Source organism: Ixodes scapularis, unplaced genomic scaffold (genome assembly GCF_016920785.2).
Source record: "Ixodes scapularis isolate PalLabHiFi unplaced genomic scaffold, ASM1692078v2 PGA_scaffold4__175_contigs__length_147842914, whole genome shotgun sequence".
NCBI classification, from domain to species: domain Eukaryota; kingdom Metazoa; phylum Arthropoda; class Arachnida; order Ixodida; family Ixodidae; genus Ixodes; species Ixodes scapularis.
In genome coordinates, this window is record NW_024609879.1 from 123,044,209 (window position 1) to 123,061,855 (window position 17,647).

The window sequence follows — 17,647 nt, forward strand, 5'->3', positions numbered from 1 at the left end:
TAAGTAGTATGTCTCCGTCTGTAAAATATACTTTTATTCAGCAGCTCACCTAATAGCTAGTCAACTAAGCTCATATTTCAACCCGAAGGATATACTAATATCGCTTTAGTGGGACCCCCCCCCCCCCCCCCATAGTACGTAATATAATACATAACCCGCTCGTCAAAATGACTTCTCGATTGCTACTAAAACCTGAATTGAGTACAAGTATCAGCTGCTTAGTGGGGCGCCGGCGGGTTAACATGGTCCTTGGCTCAAGAAGCGGTTGCTTAACTTTTGTAATTTTCCTGCAGCCTGTGTTGTTGGCCGAGCAGACGACTGGAGCTGTTTCGTAAACGCGGACACGCACAAAAGCTCGATTTCGCGGACAGATAAGTCGCATGGTCGAGGCATGCGAGTTAGCTGAAAAGTTACTGTCTGCGGAACAATTCTATAGTCATCGCCGCTTTCCCTAGATGATAAAAACTGATAAGTATATTACCGTCTCTCCGGAGCCCATAGTTTCGGTTTTGAACGAAATCTCCGAAACGAAAGTTTGACACGAAAAGAACAAAAAAACACCGGCAAAACGAAACTATGCTTTGCAAGTTTATCTGCACCGGCTACACTTAACCGTCTCAGTTCAAATACCTATAAAATTGGGCATTAAAGAAAAGAAAATCTGTTAAATTGAACGCGCCACCTGTTCAGGCGGCCCGGCCGAGCCGCCGCGACCTGGACTCAGCCGCCATGTTTGTTTGGTGGGAGCGCCCCCTATAGGTCGCTGGAGTCGCGAATAGGAGATGACTGATGAAAATACTAGTGCTCGGTCAGCAGGTGCTGACGAGACTGGCAATCTTGGTGGTGTCGCACGAGCTCACATCAATAGACTGCGAAGATGGACAGTCTTAATGGTGTCGCATGCCTCGCTCTCAGCTCGCGCTCAGCAGTCGCGCACGCAGCTATGGCCGCCAGTGAATGCGACGCTGTAACGTGGCCCTTATACCCTTGTTACACGGGCATTCTTAACTGCAGTTACACAAGCCACAGTTAGCGCACAATATTGGCGGACAACATTCTGCGGCTATGCAGTCAAAGCTATGTGAGAACGTGCGCTTGAGCATCTTGAGCAACCATCAAAACAGTGCACGTGCGCTCTTCACTACTTCTGAAATAGCTGTCCGAGAGTATAGTGCGGAAACTGTGGTGCCGCATAACAGCAGTTAACGCTGAGTTAACCGCGGTTAAGGGTGCCCATGTAATACCCCTGTTATACCCCTGTTACACGGGCACACTTAACTGCAGTTACGCTAAACCACAATTAGCGCACAATACTTGCCGACAACATTCTGCGGCGATGCAGTCAGAGCTATGGGCGAACGTGCGCTTGAGCATCCTGAGCACCCATCAAAGCAGTGCACGCGCTCTCTTCACTTCTTTTGAAATAGCTGTCCGAGGGTATAGTGCGGCATCTGTGCTGCCACGTGAGAACTTGGCAGCACAGATGCCGCCTTTAAAGGAGCGATGCAACAATTTTTGTACTGTGCACAAATACCGCTTAAATCGGATCCCTAACGTTAATGACCTATGAAACACGCGTTCGTTTTTCACCCCACGCAATAGAAGTCCCAGAAACAAATTTAAGAAAAACGAGCGGCGTTCACCCCCTCAACTCGCAGCCAGAACAAGCGGCCACGTGATCTGGAGCCGATTATATGCCGCCAGTGTTGATCATAGCCACGCGCAGGGGTTGGCAAAGCGCAGGACACGCGCTGAGTTCCAGACATTGTTATGGCTCGGCTGTTGTCGTCGTTGCAGCGATTGGACACGGGTCACAACCCGAATGCTTCTCGAGCTAGCAATTGTCACGAGCCCAAGTCGAGTGCCCACGCATTGCTCGGGTCCAATCTGTGAACCGCATTCAAATATCGTCACTTGGGTGTACTGCGATCCCCGAGTTACGTCATCAAATTTTGCAAAGGAGAGATTGAATGAAAATGATCGCTTTTGTCCTTGAAATTACACCACAACAAAGGAGTTTCTTGGCCAATGGTGTTGCGTGTGAGTATCCTTGAGTCCGAGGTGTGCCAGTAAGCTAGTGTAGAGAGAAAAACATTCCAATTGAATATCGTTGCACAGCTCCTTTAAGTGTGCCCGTGTAACAGGGGTATTACTCTCATCAAGCTTTGGGGTGTTTGCCGCTCAGGGCGGGTCGGGGATCTACTAACGTGACGTCTTCGAGTATTGATACAACCCTATGGTTTTTCCACCTAGATCCAAGGTCTCCGGTCGCTGGTGAGCCGTTTTTGCGGTTCCTTGGAGGACACTTACCCGAGAGCCTTCGAGTCCATCAATAACCAGCTGATTTTCATCTGGAATTTCTTCACGGGCTTGGCCGCCAGACGAGGCTTTAACCTGGTCCTCACCGCCTTTGTCGAACGTAAAGGTAAATTCAAAACTTAAACGAAATAATAATAATTAAAGGAAAAACGTATTTTGATGGTTTTAGGCCTCTGCGAATGCAATGTAACAGCAGGGTTGAAGTAACGTAACACTAACATTCCTCTAACCTTCATGCAACAAACTCGACCATCTTATGTGCGAACTTATCTAGCGGTGATTTACGTTTTATTCAAGGATAACAGTTCCAGGACAAAATATGCAAACGAAAAAGTCGGGGTTCCAATCCACGCTGTAAAGGTGGTTGGACAGCGAGGCTGTGGTATCACCTCGAAAGAAAAGTAAATGCGCTGTACCCAGAACTTTTTATATACAGGGTGTTTCACGTAAAAGTGACAAAAATTCCTAAAATTAGTGCATTCGAGGTAAAAGGATAGTTTTCTCGGAACCACATAACTCGTGGTGGCGGACGCCAGAAAATGCGCGATACTTACTAGTTAGTTTGCTAATTAACTGAAATGACTAATTAACTCTTTAGTTAGTGAAAATAGACACATGGTCCTAATCAGAAACTTGATGAGCGCCGTCAAAAACACCTACATCAGTCATTTTCACAAAGACTTTGAGCGCATGAGAAGCGTAGCAGTGGACTGAAGTTGCCACTCGTGGAGCAGGATATATATAAGACTGACGATTGCAGTAAGGCGTTCGCGCGATTTTTTCGTCTCATGAGAGCCCCAGCCTTGTACCTGCTCCACGAGTGGTAACTTTAGTGCACTACTACGCTTCTCACGCGCTTAAAGTCTTTCCAATGACTGATTTAGTGGTTTTCGACGACGCAAGTTTCTAATTGGAACCATGACTACTTTCACTAAATAAAACAATGATTAGTAATTTTAGGTAATTAGCGATCTAATTAGTAAATATCGCGCATTCCCTGACGTCCGCGACCACGAGTAATGCAGTCCAAGGAAATTTTCATTTTACCATGAATACACTAATTTTAGGATATTTTTTTTTATTGTGAAACTTTGTATGAAAGGCTAGTGACGTCACTCTCCACGTCGCAAGCTGCCATCGCCGCGGCAGCTTGCGCAACAGTAATAAGTTTACCGAGAAACGTATGCGGTGAGCACTACGTGCTTTGGAATTTTTTTATCAAGAGCGCCTCATCATCAATTATGAGGTAGATGCTTGTTTTGTGCTTGTTTTTTTTTATTGAAACGAATGTTGTGCTGTATGCGTGATATGCACTTTTCGCTTCTATCGCTGAATACTTTTTTTTTTTTTGTGAGGACGTTGACAAAAAAAAATCTAACCAAATCAAAAAAAAAAAAAAAAAAGACGAAAAAAGAAGGAAAACAAGAACACCCGAAGCTACAAGCGCAACTTCCTCGTATTAGGACGTAACTCGGCTGCACAAAAACCTGCGCAACAGAAGCACTTCCCAAAGATGGGAGCTTGTGCTTGCACAGTGTAAGAGTTGAACATTTCTGAGTTTTTTTTATTTTCTACACGTCGATTATCGTGTATCGCTTCAGCTATGTACACACACTTTACAGGACGCGTGAGTAATATATATAAAAAAAATGAGGGTCAGAAATTTTTATTTATTAGCACGCGTATTGGTCGTTTCCCTGTTTGCATCATGCTGCGTCTGAGGCAGGGGTTTTCCCAAGGATTGAAATTAGGGGGGGGGGGGGGGGGGGGCATTGAGAATAGAGACCTTCAGAAAAACAGGGGAAGTTGTACACCCCCCTCGGGAGTGTGTAGGGAAATCACTGGTGGTCTGAGGCAACACATACCCATCACTGAGCGTAGATATCTGGTCGAAGATATGCTATGCACACAAGTACTCAGCATGCGAGCCGTCCGCCATGATCAAATTACAAAGGAAGCTATACATATCCACAAAACTCTGTGGGAGATCTGCACGTCCGAGTGCGTCTATGCAAAGTCTGTTTGCAGAAAACGATGCCAACTGGACCTGTGGGGAGGACCAAGGACGGTTTCTTTGCAACAATGGCCACTGCATCGATGCACGATGGCGCTGCGATCGCTGGAACAACTGCGGCGACTACTCGGACGAGGATCGCTGCTTTGGTAAGCCCTCCACAGCAGTCCCTGTGATTACGTAGCACAACCCGGTGGATGCTAGGCAGAGTTTTAGTAGATCGTTCCAATAGCTCCGATAACGATAGGATGCACAAGCAAATGTGGCGGAGGATTTGTAACGTGACACAGCAGAAATTTCATTACATGGTTGTTGGTGCAACAAAGCAGATATGTCTTCTCTGCGAACAAAACAATAGAAAAAAGTTAAGTTTTCGGTTATTCCAAAGAACTCCGTGTTTATGTCTCGATGTTTGTAAACACTGTACAAACCTGAAAACAGCACAAACTATAAAGGTCACGTGGACATTTTTTCTTCTTCTGATGCGACGTATCTGAAACACAGTGCGTCCATCAGGCACATCCGAGTCCAAGAAGTAATTAGAATTTTCACTCGTTCCGAACTCCGCGTAACGCCATCTTGCCCTCGTGCCTCTTCCATTTGCAGACGACGGCAGTTTCGTCGTCAACGGCCTGTGGCTGGGAATTACGGCTGCGGCGCTTGTTCTGGCAATAGGTGTGCTCATGGCGGTTGCGCTTTGGAAGTGCCGGCAGCCAGCTCCTATACTTCCAACATAGGCTGGCGTAACATGTCCTAGGTCGAACACAACTGTCAACTGGGTGTTTTTGCTGTGGTCGCAGTACGATTGCCGCAGAACCAAAGTTACCTCTTCTTGCTTTTCCTACCGCTGTCCAGACTAGGGTTATGTGAGGTAAGGAACTTGAACTTTTTTTTTTTTTTTTTTTTTTTCACTGGCATCAGCTATAAATGTATTCAGTGCACTTTCTAAGGTCGATGAACTCCTAAACAACATTCCTGTACAAAGGTCCTCAACAAGGTTTGAGATAGGCGAACGACCACAGATTCTATGTCTACGATAAGAGTCCACACACATGCAACATGCTTTCGATGTGCATTTAACCATTGCCTAATGAAGCGCATCAAACAATCTCGGCTTTGATGGTGTACAAACATGACTGCCCGACAAAAAAAACAAACTAGGTCAACGTGAATGTACCTTCAGCAGGCGGTATATACACATGCAGTACCTTGGCAGAAAAACACTCAAAGATCAAAGTATGTCCAAGACAGCCTATGCGTTTTGTCATTGGACTATAATGTGCCCACAACGTAAAGGTAAATTAGTTTATTCTCCAAATCAGGCTGGCTGCCCCCTCATTCCCTCACCCAATCAGATATTTGTGAGGCATTATCTTATTAGCAAGTTCAAGAGGTACAAGCTTAAGTGGATACCAGCTGAAATTGAGGTGCATGTCCTTTGTGTGAAAGCTTCTGTGATACAAATAAAGTGTTGTTACTGTTGTACCATTGTTGGTCTCCTGCAAAAATACAGAATCTCCATGCAGTCTATGCTTTAAATGCTTGACTGATAACTGGCAGCTCATACATAACCTTTGCCACAGCTTACATAACTGCCTATATTGTCTTATTGGTTTTGCCTTTTGGAAAGAGTAATGAGCAGTTCAGAGCTGAAAACTGCTTTGCGCCTTTTGGAATGCTGCATATGTAGGGAGTCATGGACTCGTAGCTTTCCAACATGCCCCTATAGACCATTTGCTTTATTACCCAAGCATCAAGGAGAGTGCAGGGATTGGTGTTCCACGCGCCACATGCGCATGCCTTCCCCGTATAAAAGACTCAAAGTAAAATAACCAAAATAAAGCATTGACAAACGCACGTGCAAGAGGCTATGTTTTAGGTATTTGCTTTAGAAAAGTTACCGCTGACGCCAGCACGTGCGGCGCGTGGAACACCAATTCTTGCATTCTCCTTGATGCTTGGGTAACATAGCAATAGGTCTATTGCATGGGCGAATTTGGTGAAAAGTCGCAAAGCTATGCACGCACACTTGCAGGTTTCACATAAGTCAAACAAAGAACCAATAAGAAAATTTGCAGAGTGAATTATTTTGATGAATTACTATGAACAGTGGAGCTTGTTGCACTATGCCTGGTGTTTCAATGCAGTTATATTGCACATCTCTCATTTATGTACAAGTGTATATGAAAAACAGAACCAATGCCCAAAACCTTAAAAACATCACAACACCCAGACACGACCAGGTAAAGTCCGTCACTTTTATTCCTTGTCGTAATAAACCCTCGATTCAATAAATAAAACTGACAAGAAGCTGTTTGCCTGGGTCGGCATCAATTGAAAACAACACGCTTCACATTGTAATAATATTAATAATAATAATAATAGCAATAATACAAGTACGAAATACAATGCTGGCAACAGACTAAACTTACAACCGCGGCAGGAGGCGGGGAGATCTAAACAAAGGGAAGGGGAAACAAGCACTAGCAAAGATTTAAAAAAAAAATAAAAAGAACACCTTTGGCAACACAATTACAGGCAGATGGTACCGAGACCCCTCCCCACCCCAGCTTTAAAAGCCGACAGCCATATTTTCTGACAAGGGTTGCAGACAAACAGTCGAGTGTGCAACAAAAGTCAAAGCAACTTCAAGGTGCCAGAAGGCTCACAGCTCCGACCTTGTGGGTGCAGCAACTTTCTCTAAACTCAAAACAAGAAAAACTGTCAAATTTCTGCCCACACAGAAATGCTTCGCCAAAACATTATGGACTCTGCCGTACCAACTATCACAACCGCACCTCACCAATCCCGCCGTGAAACTTTCAACGCTTGCCTTGTCTTGACAATGTGCACAAACCTGCCACGGCCTTACCTCTTGCTTAACTGTACGGCTTTCGTGGAAACCTCGAATGAAACTCGAAGAGACTCACATTATATTAACTCTGGTTTGCCCGCAAATCTTTCCTCTGCTCTTACTCTGCGAGCTTTTGAAATCTGCACCCCCTAGACAGCTCAATCTGTAGAAAGCATTTGAATCGTCCGAGGCAACCATCTTCAAACGAGACAAGTTTGCCGTCTCACTGCAATTCTTGACGTGCGGTATCGATGACGTAAACCAGAAAGAGAAGGATGCAAGCATTGAAACGCAATCCGCAACTCCCGAAAAAGTTGCTGCATTTGAGGATCGCTGCCTGGGGTCGACTAGGTACCTTCCCCAGATTGAAAGAAGTAAACGAGGTATCTCCTGTTTTCTCGAAACATTGCCACTCACTCCTTTTTATCTAGACAGCCCGAACTCTTCGATCAATATCTTAAAAAAAGCTTGTGTAGCCAGAAACCAAATTGAGCTGTCCGGTTCGGTTAACACTGCTTCTGCTCAGTTCAGAGTTCCGTCGAAACCGTTCAACTGTACCAAACCTTCTGGCCATCATTCCACGATTATAAGTCGTGTCGACATCCATCCTCACCCTGGTGAGAAGTGTGATCAGGCACACTCTCCTCACAGTTGCGTTACAAAAGTAGCAAAAACACATACAGTTTGCAGCTACTGAAAGACTAAACTTCAAACACAAATGTAAAAAAAAAAAAAAAAAGGATATTGACCGAAACAGCAACGACGTAAAGCAATCGCGGTGTTTCCTCGAAGCCAGAAAGTTGGAGCTTGGCGTAAAGTTTATTCCTTGGCGTAAAACGGCGGCTGCGCATGTGACAGGCTGCGCAAACTGACCGGGAGTCAAGATCAGTGCATCGCTCTGAACCGCAATCTAAGGCAACCGAAACCGGGCTCGAACTGGGAGCGCTCCAGAGCGGTCCCAGACCCAATCTGGGAGACTCTGGATATGACCGACTTCCAGACGGCGTTGCAACGACTCCAGGCATCATAATACCTAACGCGTTTAATGTATGCAGCCACGTCACGATGTCGCCGCCAGCCTCTCTTCACTTCACTTCAAAAGTGACACTACGTGCCAAGTTCCAAGTCTTCGTTTCTTGTCCATACAATTTGGGAGGGCAATGTTGCAGTTTGGGGGTTTAAAGGTCACCAATTAAAAAACAAGCATAAAGAAAAAAATAAACGGAAGAAACATTTAAACACCACCCCGTTGTGTGTTGCTGACTTCAGCTTGACGTTGGCATGATGCCGGCGTTGGGTGGGTTGAAGCTCAACGACGTACTGGTCCGTCGTCGCTGACGGCAAGAATCCTTGAATCCCTCCGGGCTTTTTTTTTTCCTTTGTGCTGATCCTGCTACCCTCATCGTTTCTTAAAAAAGAGCACTTGCAAACTGTCCCAAGGCTTCTGAAAAGATGGAGAAAGCCAACATTTACACAAATGTGTCATAACGTCCAGCGGAATTTACGGAATGCTAATTGAGATGCCCGGCCTGTGGACGGAATTACTGAGATGGGTTCAGTTCTTCTGAATGCACATGTTGAAGATGGCATGCAAACGGGTAACATTTTTTGCAGCTTTTCCATAATTTCAGACAAACCCCCGAGACCGGGGAAAAGATGGACGACCCAACACACAGAGTGTCTGTGTCGTCCTTCGTCCGTGTGTCTCCGAGAGTCTGTGCGTTGTGTTGTCCTCCGTCTTTTCCCTAGCCTCGGGGGTTTGCCTAAAATTTTGTTAAACTTCCACCAGCTTGCTTGTGCCCTAACTTTTTGTTTGGCTTTCCCCCGCTGTTAAGATCTGGGGCACGAATTCCAAGCAACATATGGAAATGAGACCCATGTTGGTCTTGATTGGACGATCCAGTCCATTAGGCCCAACTCTGGCAGGCATAAACTCCACACTGGGACACATAGATCCAACAATGGGGCCAGACAGGCCCAACACTGACATATACAGACTCAAAAGTGACCCATAAAGATAAAACATTGAACCTTCTACACAGACAAACTCTCACAGGTGCAATATCGGGCTTTGCACGGGCTCCAGGTCGACTGCCTGCTTCAAGCTGCTTGGGATGGTGGTACTATTGTTGCAACGTCTGCCGAACTCCGACAAAAGCTAAAGACATGTACAGTCAGCGGCAATATGAGCTGGTCCGATCCAGTCCAGCGCCAGCAAACGGGGTAAAGCGTGCATGGGGCTCCTTTGGTGTGCTAAACTATGAAAAAAGACTGCTAGAGATCTGTGCAGGCTTGAAAACCCAAACCCGACCTGATTTTCGGATCTGACAGGGTTGGGTCGGGTCGGGTCGGGTCGGGTCGGGTCGGGTCGGGTCGGGTGGGGTGGGGTGGGGTGGGGTGGGGTGGGGTGGGGTCAGCCCTGCCCTTGAAATTTTGCTCTGATCTGATCTATGACGACTGCTACCCTTTGACAAAAGGAAACGTGGCTTGAGGGGACTCCCCGCACGCTTATTGTGCCACCCCGCCCCGAACGCCGCGAGGCCAGCCGATATCACCGCACCCCATACTCCCACAGGGTGTACAGCCAAGAGGCACCGACTCACGCTCAGTCCAGGTCGATAGGCACAGAGTGGAGGCTGGGCTTGGCGTCGGAGAGGGCGCCGGAGGCGTTGCTCGGGGGGCTCCCCGTGTAGATCTTGAGCGCCCGCTCCTTGCGCACGGACGTCGTCGTCTGCAGGCTCTTGTGCGCCCTGCCGAGTGGGCATGCCAACGTTAACCCAACGCGCTCTGCACGTCAAAGGTGGTCCTAAAGTGTGCCGACAGATGGGGTCGCGGGAGTCGGTGCAGTGTTGTTGGGCAGAAATCGCTATGGGCCACGTTTGAGGACGTGGCAAGTGCAATGATCATCAAAGACGTGTTCCCGGCGCCGTGGCACAGCGGCCGAAAGAAACGTCGAGCAGGTGGTCGTAAGACGGGGGGGAACGCTAAGAGTCAGGCTAAGACTCTGTCTGCACAAACGCGCATGACCCTACCCGATGCGTGCGCGTCTTTTTCTGGCAAGTGGATATGAGATTTCTCGGAAACATCTGGTTGCTTCTAAAATGTTTGAGGCGCCCAAACGTTTTGGAACACGAGTGCTTATCTTTCGATATGGTTTACAACTCGGATTCCGGTTAAAAAAACGCGTGCCTGTTTAAGAGAATGGTAAAAGTTTAGGGGCGAAGCTCCTTAGGGTCTAGCCTTGTCCGTCCGGCGTCCGTGCTCATATCGATCTTGCTGGTGCTCGTGAGCTCACATGCTCGTATAGGGAGTATTCACTGGACGCCATATTTGTGGGTGCTCTAGCGCACGTTCAGAGCGAGGTCACATATAGGCTGCTAAGACCGGCAATCTTGATGGTTGTGGAATGCACGCTGAAAAAGAACTGTGGAAGCTCGCCGTCAGCACGCGCTCTGCAGTTGCGCACACAGCTATGGCCGCCAGTAAATACTCCCTATAGGAAAAAAAAAAAATGCGCAGTTGACAGGACTTGAATTTGTGCGGAGAGACCCCAATGGATTTCTAGTCCATCGCCTTAACCACTCGGCCATGACTGCGGGCCGAGTAGGGGGCTCTGAGATGTGGTAGTAACTCAAAAGCTGGGGATCTCATGGATGAAACGTTGCATGTAGCCGCTCAACGTCTATAGACCGTTTTACTGAAAGAGGGCGAGAGAGAAAAGGGGAAAGGGCTACCGGCGCTTTCCTTCTTTCTGATTGTGTAGAAAGGGTGAAAGCCCCGGATGAGAGGCTTGGCCGGTGTTGGATGTCTGCTGTGCCCGAACTTTGTTCGCGCTTTCTTTCCTGTTTTAAACTCGCAAACTTAATTAGAGCCAGAGGCTTCGATGGCAACAGTTCCCCGGTCATCGGGACACCATTGCTGGGTCATAGGGTGCAGGAATAAAAACAGAAAGCATAGAATACCGTCCGAGGACATGTAGCTTGCAAGGAACCCGGCAAGGCGAGAGCGGCTGCAATGTCTTTGAGCTCCACCGCTTTCCACATGACCCCTGTCTCCGGCGGCAGTGGATTGCGTCCGTAAACCGAAAAGGCGTTTCCTCAACGCCATCCTCTCAAGTTCGCTCGGAACATTTCGTGAATGGAGCGCGCACCGAACGCTGTACCGCCGATGAACATGGGGTACGCTCGCAATGTGCATGCGAATTTGCTCATGATAACTGCTGTTTCAGCTTGTAAAATTTCGTAACTGAATTTATCTTAATAGTGATAATTTGCAGTGCTGACTGACTCGATTTTATCATCTACAACACTTAGTTGAAGGCTCATTTCCGCCTCCGGGTGAGGCTGGAAATTGTTGAAAACGTAGTTCTATTGTTGTTTGTTTGTTTGTTTTTTAATCGCGATCTCCTGCGCGATACCAGAGAGACGGCAAAAGCGCTCCTTGAAGTGCCGCTGGTGGGTTGTTTCCGTTGACTAAGGCGCTTTGAGGCGCTTGATAGTCGCTGCAGGAACGTCTCGTGTGTTGCGATCTGCGTTTTCGAGCCCAGCGTGCACGTTTCTTTGTTTGAGTCATGGCATCCGCCAGTGTGGCGACGGGGGGAACAGCGGTAGCGAACGTGCCGTGCCGCTGGTGGGTTGTTTCCGTTGACTAAGGCGCTTTGAGGCGCTTGATAGTCGCTGCAGGAACGTCTCGTGTGTTGCGATCTGCGTTTTCGAGCCCAGCGTGCACGTTTCTTTGTTTGAGTCATGGCATCCGCCAGTGTGGCGACGGGGGGAACAGCGGTAGCGAACGTGCCGTGCCGCTGGTGGGTTGTTTCCGTTGACTAAGGCGCTTTGAGGCGCTTGATAGTCGCTGCAGAAACGTCTCGTGTGTTGCGATCTGCGTTTTCGAGCCCAGCGTGCACGTTTCTTTGTTTGAGTCATGGCATCCGCCAGTGTGGCGACGGGGGGAACAGCGGTAGCGAACGTGCCAGCGATAGAAAATGGAGGTGAGTACTCAAAATAATGCATCAAACAGTAAAATAATTCGTGGCTGCTTCGAGGCTTTCTGCGGTTCGATAAAAGTACACCTAGAGCGTCTTCGTCGTTCATTCACAAGGAGATATAAGAACAGGGACACGAAGATAAAAACAGCACAGCAAGACGATACGTAGCAGCTCCGGGCGTTTACAAAGTTAATTGAGGTTCCCGTTTCGTGTGTCGCTTGTTGATTACAACTAAAAGCGGCTACGTTGAAAAAGACCGATTGCAAGCAAAAATATATAAATGTTTCATCATTTCCAGTCATGCGGAAAGCAATTGAGCTTAAAAACATTCCAGCCGTATTTGCTTTGCCGGATTCTATGCAAGCTACATAGGCCCTCGGACAGTATTCGAAGCTTTCTGTCGTTATTCGTGCACCCTATCACCCAGCAATGGTGTCCCGATGACCGGGGGACTGTCGCCATCGAAGACCACGGCTCTAATTAAGTTCGGGAGTTTGAAACGTGGAAGAAAGCGCCAACGAAGTTGGGGCACTGCAGACGCCCAACACCGGCCAAGCCTCTCATCCGGGACTTTCACTCTTTCTACACAATCAGAAAGGAGGAAAGCGCCGGTAGCCCTCTCCCCTTTTCACTCTCGCTCTCAAAATGGCGCTACCCATGATAAAACGGTCTATACAAAAGAGGGCGCTGCAGTCATGCAGTGCCCTCTTTTGAGCGATTATAGACGCAAATGCGTATATAATCGCGTTAAACTTTGCATGCACTGGCTCAACGTTTATAGATGAGAGGGCGCTGCGGTCAAATGCTCAAATGCGTATATAACCACGTTCCATACCACACATTCCCTTTCTGACAGGAATGAAAACGAACGAAAGGCTCGGCATGCTGCGGCTCAGCGTCTACGCAGACAAGCACTACCAGAGTTTCGCCCCAATCAATATCATTCACCACGAGGAAATGCGGCAATTTTTTGTTACCGTATTTACCCGAAAATAGGTCGACCACGAAAATAGGTCGACCCCTATTTATTGAGCCCACCGAGAATAAAAAAAAAAATAATTCAAATATAGGTCGACCTTTCTTTTTTTTTAAGGAACAGGGGAAAGTTAGGGCAAAAGAAACAAACCTTTATTTACAGCACTCTCAGCTAAATCACAGGGCGATGTCAAAAACTTATTCATCATCAGAACTTCCGGACATATCATCGTCCGAAGCTTCGTCAGCTTGGTAGACATCCTCACAAATTGGCAACAATACCTCACTGACACCGTCGTAAAATGACGACACGAAGAAACGAAAGAAGGTGGAGACGGGCGAGCAACGAAAGACCAAATACAAAGACATGAGCAACGCTGCGAGCCCCGTGAGCAACACGCGACCCGCCGAAAAAAAAAAAAAACTAAAATACCTCCGATTTTTTTTTTTTTGTGCGCGTTTGCAAGGGAGAGGAATGGAGCGCATAGGAGGGCAAAGTGCATGGCGCATCGCGTTCCTCTCTCTCCCCTTCCCCCTTGCCCAGCGAGGGGAACGCTACAGGCAACACCTGCTACAGGCATGATGGCGAAACCCGACGCCGAGGGAATGTGCGCGAGAGCCGTAGCCGGCGGTGGACACGGGCTGTCGGCTGCTGCTGTTCGGTTGTTTTTGTGCATCAAAAGCTTTTTGAAACAAGAAGCCGCGCGGCTCTACCGCCATGCCGGCTAGGTGATTGATAGCTCCATATCCTCTGTAGGGTTTCAAATTTTGGTCGCGAATTAGGTCGAAATTTTTTGGTCACGATTATAGGTCGACCCTTAATTTTTGACAACATTTCCGAAAAAAAAAGGTCGACCTATATTCGAATAAATACGGTAAGTCCTTAATGAATATAAAAACCTAAATGCCGTATTACAGATAACTGGTGTTTAACAGAAGTAAGGTTCAACAAAAAGGATATACCCTAATAAACAACCCAAAACTTAAAACACAGAATTTGACGCTTGAAAGCTGTTGTACAAGCTCCACGATGGGCACCAATTATTTTTAAGATGCCGGATGCAGCTGATAAAAATACCCATTCGCGAAAAAAAACACCCATACAACGCAGTTGGATCACTCGTGTGTTGCGAGCCAATCTTGGCACGCCGACCTGAACGGACGACAAAGTACACTAAAACGGAAAACTAAAGTCACGTCCACGGGACGGCTGTAATGCAACTGCCATACTCCATTCCACTTTGAGTGCGAGCACAGCAGAAGATGCAGGAGCAAGCTCCGTGCTTTCGGCGTCCCTGCCAATCACGCGTGTTCGTGCGGTGCAAGTGCCGTTCGGGGCAACAATGCTTGTCCTTTGGCTTCGCCCACAAGTAAAGCGAAACAAGCTACCGCAATGCCTCTAGCGCTGGAAGCACAATCGGTTTCGGGAACCACCACGCTTCACGTGGGAACAGTCGCATCGATTAGAGATTGCTGCGTAAAGACTGCTGGCCCCCTTTTGTTTTTTTAGCAAAATTATGAGGGCAGCCAATTAGAGTGTGGTAAACGTCCTTCCACTACGAGCAGCCTTGCATGGGGTTTTCTCAATTGAAAACATAGCAAACGTCGACAAGTAATCTCAAAAGTGCGTTGGCGGAATACCAACGACAAGTCGGACTGCTGTCCCCTTACCTGACATTCTCCCGGTTAGAAATTTCCCGTTTCTCTTCCTCCGTGAGCTCCTTCAAGGGTTCCGTCTTATCCCTAATGCCAAGAAAAAGAGAGAAAAGAGAAAGCAAGGATTTTGAAGAAGCTAATACCAAAGTCACACCCTTTGAGCGAAATTTAGTCATAAACCCCTGATGGGAGGGTCAGAACCATGAAAACAGTTGGTGAACTGCAAACACTCTTAGAGAGACCCCCCCACTCCCTCTCCTCTCCCCGCTAAAATCTCTAAAAATAAATTGTTTTTCAGCTCCACTGTTGACTCCTTATTAAGCTAGTTCCAGCAAATGGTAACTGTCAAGCACAACACATCTTTGCCACATTATTTAGCATGCCATAAACAAGTGTAATCCTACGTCATTGGCACAATGCAAGCAAACATACCCCGTTGCTATTTCCCTAGCGTATTGCAAGCAGATCATGCCATAAAGTATGAGTTTCTGCGCTTTATAAAAACAATTCCTTGTTTTTGGGGTTTCTTTTCCCTGAAAATACGGGTATTCTCTCGGGGTTTACTTTCTTTCCCCCCCAGATTCAATGTTTTCCAATGCCTACTCTCAATGTCTGACATACGAACTGGCACACAATGGCACTCACGATGGAGAAACCGGGACCTGACCGTCCAATTCTTCAAATTCTAGAGAATGTGAGTGCGATCCGAACGCTTAGAAGACTTGCGACGCCGAAACGGAAATAAGGAACAATGGGGATGCAGTTCACAAAGAACAAAGCAGCCTTACAGACAGTTTGGTGCAGGCTGTGCTACGGGGCGACACGAAATGAAGCTGTAGATAAACATTTTTTCCCCCATGAAGTCTAGGTTCACCTTGCTCGGAGAGAGCTCCAATCAGGGGTCTTTCCTTTTTAGAGCGCAGCTTTTAGGCACCCTTTTCCGGCTTGAGCAGCGTCGCCGTAACCGCGCCGTGCATTATGGGAAATATCCCATAATGCAATGCGGGACTCGTGGTGCATTATGGGACATTTCCCATGCTGCAGCGCGTGGGGAGGAGGAGAAGGGGGAGGAAGGAGGAGGCTGAAGGATGAGGGCAGAAGGAGGAGGTGAAGGAGAAGAGGAAGAGGAGTAAGGGGGAGAATAAGGAGGTGAGGAGGAGTGTATACCCTCCCCTTCTCTTCTTCAAGAGCTGCACTCTAATTCGGCGTTACAGGGTGTTGTAAACGTCTTTCATTTTTTTTTTTTTTACCCAGGCTTTGATAAAACCGGCTAGGCGTTCAATTTTCGGGGTTACCTATGCACGGGTCGTTTCGGCTAATTTGTGCCACGACTTCGCAGTCCTATTGAGTAAGTTGAGGTATTTCTTGAGGCGCGCCGAACCGGTCAATTAACGCGGATTGACTAGCCAACTTTTTGAAATACTAGTTTGTGCGCAAAGCTTCCAATACAAAAGTTGTAGAGTGTGTTAATTAAGAAACACCCATTGCGTCGCTCCCATCTAGGTAGCCCTTGTGTCTAATTTTCTTCAAGCATTAAAATTTTTTTTTTTTTTTGTGACTATAGTAGTTTGCATTTTAAGAAAAAAGAAAGTTTTGCGCATTGTTTATACACTGCGCGAAGTAGTTCTTACGAGATTTGATTGTCGGAGGAATAAGCGATGCTTTTGGCGTTTGAAACGTGTACGTCTTCATAAGGTAAGATGTATCTAGTCTAAAATGCACGTGTATTCTTAATTCTCTACACCAAGGGGAAATCACTACTCTTTGTAAAGGGTTTGACTTCCTTTTACTATGGTTCTTGAGGTGACAACGAGTATGGTTGCTAACAGAGTGCAGTACGACAAAGTGCAATATAACAAAGTGCTCACAAAGTGCCCTCAATCACGTGAAAATTTGTTTAAGATATTGCACACTTTCTTTAAAATTAAAAAAAAAAAAAAATAGACATAGGCTAGCTCGAAGAAAACGACAAGATGGGATGTTTTCCAACACGCTGTACACCCCTGTATCAAAGGGTTTGCGCACAAATGAATATTCGAGAAAGTTAATTGAATCGTGTTGATCAGTCATTTCAGCAGATCTAATTAATATCTCGACTCGCTCAATAAGTACTGCGAACAATACTGCGCCCGTTCAACACAACTAATGTGCACCAGTTTTTTTTTTTTTTTTTTCTTTTTTAGCTATGGCTTAAGTTGATTGAAATGCCCCGTACACCAAAGACGTGAAACCGAGTTTACGAGCTCTGCAGCGATTCGAACAGGCGGCATTCGACGCCGCCTGCTAGAGAGCAGCACCCACCGGTAGAGGACCACCAGCCCATCCTCGCTTATGTACAGGGGCCAGGAGCTCAGGGAGGAGGCCGAGGAGTGCCATTCCATCTCGGCGTGCACCGTCAACGACGACACCACGCACGGGAACGGGCCGGGGCACTGCGAGCGGCACGAAGCACTGGCGTCAGAGATCACGCCCCCAACCATCAAGTGACCCTTTTCGAAATGATGCATAGATTATGCGTTGCCGCCATAAGTATGACACGCACTACGAGCACACGTTGGACACGAGCGCTCCGTCCGCGTTCGGAGTGTACTTGGATCGAAATGCACTCAACACAAGTGCTCGGCACGAACTCGGAACCAATCACGGGCTTCGCACCGGAAGCGATGAGACCAACTAGTGGCGGCTGCACGTAACCTATGCATCATTCCACGATTTCGGAAAGGGTCCATTGCCACGTTACCGACACTCCATTAATTTTTTTCCCGGGCACGAGTCGCACGCTTCATAGGATAAAAGTCTTAACCCCTAGCCTACTGATACTGAGTTATGGAGCATAAAACCCGAC

The 17,647-nt window shown here is 47.2% G+C and overlaps 2 protein-coding genes across 2 annotated transcripts in view; one reads left to right on the forward strand and one right to left on the reverse strand.

The window, feature by feature from the left end:
• The window catches only part of LOC8024230, a 36,208-nt gene extending 30,390 nt beyond the window's left edge, over positions 1 to 5,818 (forward strand). The window contains exons 3-5 of the mRNA XM_029967870.2: positions 2,254 to 2,425; positions 4,348 to 4,482; positions 4,940 to 5,818. Of these exons, the coding sequence (XP_029823730.2) occupies positions 2,254 to 2,425; positions 4,348 to 4,482; positions 4,940 to 5,070 (438 nt within the window). The 3' untranslated portion in view covers positions 5,071 to 5,818. The remainder of the gene's footprint in view (positions 1 to 2,253; positions 2,426 to 4,347; positions 4,483 to 4,939) is intronic.
• Positions 5,819 to 6,577: 759 nt separating this feature from the next.
• Positions 6,578 to 17,647, reverse strand: part of LOC115309616 (ubiquitin carboxyl-terminal hydrolase 47) — a 78,164-nt gene continuing 67,094 nt past the window's right edge. Inside the window, exons 30-33 of the mRNA XM_029967884.4 lie at positions 17,104 to 17,234; positions 14,818 to 14,889; positions 9,791 to 9,937; positions 6,578 to 8,631 (exon numbers count right to left, since the gene is read on the reverse strand). Of these exons, the coding sequence (XP_029823744.2) occupies positions 9,793 to 9,937; positions 14,818 to 14,889; positions 17,104 to 17,234 (348 nt within the window). The 3' untranslated portion in view covers positions 6,578 to 8,631; positions 9,791 to 9,792. The remainder of the gene's footprint in view (positions 8,632 to 9,790; positions 9,938 to 14,817; positions 14,890 to 17,103; positions 17,235 to 17,647) is intronic.